This window comes from Denticeps clupeoides, chromosome 4 (genome assembly GCF_900700375.1).
Source record: "Denticeps clupeoides chromosome 4, fDenClu1.1, whole genome shotgun sequence".
NCBI lineage: Eukaryota > Metazoa > Chordata > Actinopteri > Clupeiformes > Denticipitidae > Denticeps > Denticeps clupeoides.
The window spans coordinates 5,189,795-5,195,854 of record NC_041710.1 but is presented as its reverse complement, the minus strand read 5'-3'; the positions used below and the strand labels follow the sequence as shown (position 1 = coordinate 5,195,854).

The 6,060-nt window shown below is 49.1% G+C and overlaps 1 protein-coding gene across 1 annotated transcript; it reads left to right on the top strand.

Annotated features, from left to right (window-relative positions):
• Positions 1 to 573: 573 nt before the first annotated feature.
• loxl5b (lysyl oxidase-like 5b) lies at positions 574 to 4,298 on the top strand. Its single transcript, XM_028977488.1, has 7 exons — positions 574 to 1,278; positions 1,511 to 1,619; positions 2,305 to 2,442; positions 3,179 to 3,335; positions 3,416 to 3,511; positions 3,615 to 3,730; positions 3,824 to 4,298. The coding sequence occupies exons 1-7, from the start codon at positions 612 to 614 to the stop codon at positions 3,828 to 3,830; spliced, it is 1,290 nt and encodes a 429-aa protein (XP_028833321.1). The 5' UTR covers positions 574 to 611; the 3' UTR covers positions 3,831 to 4,298.
• Positions 4,299 to 6,060: the final 1,762 nt, after the last annotated feature.

Genomic DNA, 6,060 nt, shown 5'->3' with positions numbered 1-6,060 from the left:
TACAGCGGCACCTTGTGGACCATTTCCTGCACGTTTCGGAATTAGGCACAAGTTCATCAAGACTGTTAAAAAAAAAAAAAAAAAGCACAGGCAGGACCATAAAATGTAACATAGTAAGATATAAGATAGCTGGGTAATTAAGCAATGTATAAATTAATGCATTACAGTGAAGAGTGCAATCCAGCTCGATGCTTAGCATAAGATCTTTTCATATCTTTTAGGCAGTGGTGAATGTAATTTAATATTTTTCATGTTCCCAACAGTAACTCTGAAAATGTTCAGGAAGGGACTGTCTGAAGTTGTAAAACACACAAATAATCATGATTAAAAGGTGAAAGTGGCAAGTGGTTTCATTTACACTTCATGATTAATTTAATCATATAATATTTATATTGGTTCTTATTGGCGCACTAGGGAACCATTTTGAAAAGACTTCTTGCATCAGTGCTGTGGGAATGCAGGCCGTTTTGGGTCTCAGACCCACGTTAAGCGCTTTTTGCGCATGCGTAAGTAAACTCTCCATCGGATAAATTTACGCACGGTGCCGGACGCGCCCTTTCCCCCCATCTGCCAGGGCCGGCTCGGGCTGTGGGAACGGACTAATGTGATAAATGCGTTCTGGTTTTGTAGAATGTCCCATGTATGATGCCCCAGTGAATGGTCCTCTGCGCGTCGGCTTGCGCAGCATGGCGAGGTTCGTGGTCCTGCTGCTTCTCGCGTCCTTCGCCGCCGGACAGCGTCAGGTACGCGGTCCCGCCGGTCCGTGGAGGCAGAGGCTCCAGTGGGAGAACAACGGCCGGGTGCACAGCTTACTGAGCACCGGCTCCGAGTACCACCCACCCGCGCAGGCGAGGGCGCAGTCCCGGGTTTACCTGAGCACCAGAGGGGAGCCCGGAGCCCGCGTCGGCTCGCCCGGTCCGAACGCGGGGCGACAAGCCGGCCTGCACATGAACTATGTCGCGGGCGCCGCGCTCCCCGGACCCCCGGGGGCGCAGCGCCACGGAGCCAACTCCAGCGCCCCCGAGTCGCCCGCCAGCGGGGTCCCCAGACGCGGCGCGGACAACGAGGCGGCCGGCCCGGAGTCCGGGAGCGAAACCGCGGCGCTCCCCACGCTGGCGGCAGCCACCTCGGACAGCATGGCCATGGACGACCCGCGGAACCCGTTCAAGAACCACCGGAACGCGGTCTTCTACAACATCTACCCGTCCAGCGGCCGAGCCGGCGCCAGGACGCGCCGCCCTCCTGGTCCGGGCTACGGCACCAGGTACTTCCACAACGGTGAGTGCACGGCGAGCCCACGCAACCAACGCCCGTGATAAAAAGGCGACCAGTTAAGAACACCCACAACCTCATTCGAGTTGATTGACGGAAGCTTTTACCCTGTTGGCAACGGTAATTCTGAAAACGAGTGGAGAAACAGTAGCTGCAGCTTTATTACGTAGCTATTATATTCATGTATATTTATATTTATTATGTTGTTAAAAAATGTGCAGCCTATTTTTTTGTGCAGGTCTTCCAGACCTTGTGCCAGACCCATATTCCATTCAGATGGGCACTTACGTGCAGCGTGTGCAGATGTACGCACTACGCTGCGCCGCAGAGGAAAACTGTCTATCCCGGTGAGATCTGCTTTTTACGTACATAAATATATACAGTACAGGCCAACAGTTTGGACACACCTTCTCATTCAATGTGTTTTCTTTATTTTCGTGACCATTTACGTTGGTAGATTCTCACTGAAGGCATCAACACTATGAATGAACACATGTGGAGTTATGTACTTAACAAAAAATAACTGAAAACATGTGTTATATTCTAGTTTCTTTGCTCTGATTACTGCTTTGCACACTCTTGGCAATGTTCTCCAACAGTCTTGAAGGAGTTCCCAGAGGTGTTTAGCACTTGTTGGCCCCTTTGCCTTCACTCTGCGGTCCAGCTCACCCCAAACCATCTCGATTAGGTTCCGGTGACTGTGGAGACCAGGTCTCCACTTTTTGTTAAGTACATAACTCCACATATGTTCATTCATAGTTTTGATGTCTTCTGTGTGAATCTACCAACGTAAATGGTCCTGAAAATAAAGAAAACACATTGAATGAGAAGGTGTGTCCAAACTTTTGGCCTGTACTGTATATTTAGGAAGCAATCCAAAGTGCAAGGAAAAGTCTTTGTGTCTCCTGTACTCCGGGGGAAAAGGCGATGAGCTCTACGTTTTCATAGAACATCTAGAGAGGTGGTAGACCATGGAAGGTCAAATAAGGATCCTGTCACGTTTCATGCTTTTCTTTTCATGCTTCTCCGCAGGTCTGCGTATAGACTGGGCGTGAGGGACATCGATTACAGGGTCCTGCTGCGATTTCCTCAAAGAGTGAGGAACCAAGGAACTGCAGATTTCCTGCCGGTGAAGCCCAGACACCAGTGGGAGTGGCACAGCTGTCATCAGTGAGTGACGCTGATGGCCCTCAGTCCGTCTAGCGCAGGGGGTCGCCCACCCTGGTCCTGGAGGTCACTTGTCCGGAACATTGTTGTGGTTACCTTCATTTAACACACCTGATTCAACTTCTGTACTCGTTATCACCTTACTTTACTTTACTTTACTTTACTTGGTAGATGCTTTTATCCAAAGCGACTTACAGGAGGAAGACACCAGCAATTCTCATTCGGTTTCTATAGATTTTGAGTTAACAAAAACTAAGAGCCCAGATAAGGCCGAACTTGTCAGGAATAGAACATGCTGGGCAATTGTTAAGTGCTAGACGAATTTAGATTTTTTGATTTTTGTGCAGTGTGTGTGCATGTGCGTGTGTAAGTGTTAAGTGTCTGAAATACTTTTTGAATAAGCGGGTTTTCAACTGCTTCTTGAAGGTGGTGGTAGTCTCGGCTAGTCGAATGGAGCCGGGCAAGTTGTCCCACCAGCCAGGGACAACAAAGGAGAGCAGAGTTGATTGGGATCGGAGACCCCGTGAAGAGGGAATTTTTAGTCTCATTTCATTTCCAGATCTGAGAGGGCATGCGGGAGTGTAGCTGGCAAGTAGGGTGTTGATATAAGAACCAAGATCTGGAACGTGGAAAGGTCTAAGGGCCAGGGCTGGCGACCCATGCTCTTGCACGTGCCGTACAGGAGAGGTTCAAAGAGGTGATGGTAACTTCAGATGCTCCATTTCCTCTCACACTGCAGGCACTACCACAGCATGGACGCCTTCAGCAACTACGACCTCCTGGACGGCACCACCGGCCGAAAAGTCGCCGAGGGCCACAAAGCCAGCTTCTGTTTGGAGGACACCGGCTGCGACCCAGGATTCCGTCGCCGCTACGCCTGCACAACTCACACCCAGGTAAAACAGCCTCGAGCGCACGGGGCATGCTCCTCTGCCGCGTTTGGAACTCACGCCCCTGCCTGCGGGTCTCGTCTCAGGGGTTGAGTCCCGGCTGCTTCGACACCTACGCTGCCAACATCGACTGCCAGTGGATCGACATCACTGACGTTGCCCCAGGAAGCTACGTGCTGAAGGTAACACGGCCTGACGTGAGCTCGGCCCGACAAAAGAGCCCAGTATAAACCATGTGGGCCGCCCGGCGGAACGGGAGACCTCACACGTGCTCTTTGTTTGTAGGTCACAGTCAACCCCAATTTTCTAGTGCAGGAGTCAGATTTTTCCAACAACGTGGTGAGGTGCGATATTATATATACAGGCTCTCACGTCCAAACACGAAACTGTCGGATAACCAGGTAAGGCGCGCAAAAGTGCTGACTTGTACATAAAAAAAGCGCCCACGCGCTTTCGCCGGTGACTTGTCTGACGATTCCGTTCTGTCTCCGCAGGGGATGAACAGAAACTTGATTTCTGCCACGCTGCTGTGTTATGTAATCTTATTAAAGATCCTGCTTTACTCGGGAGGGTTCACCTCTGCCCACAAAGTGCCAATTTTAAGGCACCGTTGGAATAATTAAGACTTTTATACCTACTGCTAGGATCAACTAGAACATTTAAACGAATGAGAACACGAATTGCTTTTATAGGAAGGCATTTAGCTAATATTGTCATTAGCTAACATTACAGGGGGAATGAGCTTTTGTGATATGTTTATAGCCAATAATTGTTTAAAACACGTTTGTATTTATTTATCGTTTAATTTGAGAACTGAACTGAACGCTTAATTTATCTGAAGACTGTTTTATGTATATTGTTGCTTGAATGTTAACCCTGATATGCCCAGTGCTTGACAGAATACTTTTGGATTGAATGAATGTAACCACTCGGTGTCCGTATCAGTAATATGGATATTGCTATAAGTGCTACAATTTGAACTAAGATTCCATTGAATAGAAATAGCGTCGCTGAAATCAGTCATCATCTATGAAATTCTGTTGCATTATTGCTTGCTTTTCCCATTTTATGACAATAAACTTTGATAAAAACAAGTGTGTATTTCTTCAATTACGTGCTTATTGGCTGCTCCATGTTTTAAAGTGATAAATTGTCAGTCTGCAAACAGAACAGGCTTCATATTTCTGTACGGTGTTGGAATCCTCTTTATAGTGCCAGATTTTCATCTTCTGGTTACATAAAAGGCTATTAGCGCTTACATAATTAAACAATGTGCACGTTCGGGACAGGAGCATTCACAGTTCTCACAATTACATAACCACTTCCGAGCACTTATTTAAATCTCGTCTCTGCACAGCTCCTACGATGTCCATCAGGACACAGCCTGATTAGCTGGCCGAAATTTTACGAAAGGAAAAGGGTTCGACCCCATGACCTGGCGGCCCGTCGGCCTGTCCGCCCTCCATCATGCAGCAGAGGTGCTCCTTGGCTCCCGTTCCGTAGAGCGTGGGGCCCGGGCTGGTGCGCATCGGCCTCCGTCTGGCCTCAGCAGCCTGTCAGACGCAGCACGGAGCCAGGGCCGTGTTTGCTAACGCGGCTCTGAGAAAAGAGGAGCGGCGGGGATGTGAAACGAAGCCGGCGTGTCCGCCGGCGAGCCGACATGAATGAGTCCCTTCTCCCCATCTCGGTGGCACCGTCTGCAGGAAACACATCCGCTTGTGGAACGAGGCAGAGAGGGAGTCTTTGTGCACCTGCGTAACTGGAGCACATTGGGTTTTTTTTTTTTACAATATTTTTTTACAATATGCTGGAATCAGTCCACTCCGGTGCTGAACCAAATAAATGCAATAAAATGTCAGCCAATTATCCTTAAAATAAGATGGCCGGTAGGAATACGGGCCAATTCCGGGGGAGACGAACGGCCGAGCACAGCAGCTGATGAGAAGCGAAAACGAGGGCCGAACATAAATCCAAACAGTTTACACTGGGCCCCACCGTCGCGCACCCCGGCCAGAACAGATTCTCAGTGTTATTTTAGGTGTCTGGAAAAAGCCCTTCCTCTTCGCTCAGCCCCATTCTTGTCTGTCTCGGAATTCCAGTCTAATATTTACCCTGAGCGACAATCGCAGCAGATGTCTCGAGAGCTATTTACCAAAAAAACTCATCCTTGCGGGTGGTCAATAGAAATAAGTCATTTCTGGGTGCCGGGGATGGGGGGGGGGAGAGAACAGAGCCTTTAAAGACACTTTGAAAAGGAGGGATGCGTCTGGGAGGGAACAACTTGCCTTTTTGAATGGTGCTGTCACCTCCAACATGTCATGTTGGAGAGAAGTGGAATGACTGTTTGTTCAGCTGGTGCAGCGTACTGGTTGAGCCCCTTCTAGGCATCTGGATCAGGCTGTCACCTTCCTTAAGAATGTCCAGGAGGGACGAGAAATGGTGGCCTTATAGGGACACTCATTCCGGGGTCACTCTCTTTAGGCAGCTGTACAACTGTTGGGAATAACATGGAAGGCCATTCTTCCCAAAAGTGAAAGAGGTCGGGTTTGTATCATATTTTATGACCTCCAGCTTTTTAAAATGCTGGTCACTGGTCCGTGGGACCGTCTGAGAGGTACCGTTCCAAAAAGACGGCGAGCTGCCTGCTGAGCTGAAACGTGCAGAAGCACAAGTAACCCTGGCCGGCGTCTTTAAGCACAGGCCGGAGAAATTCCACAGCTCCTGAGTCAGC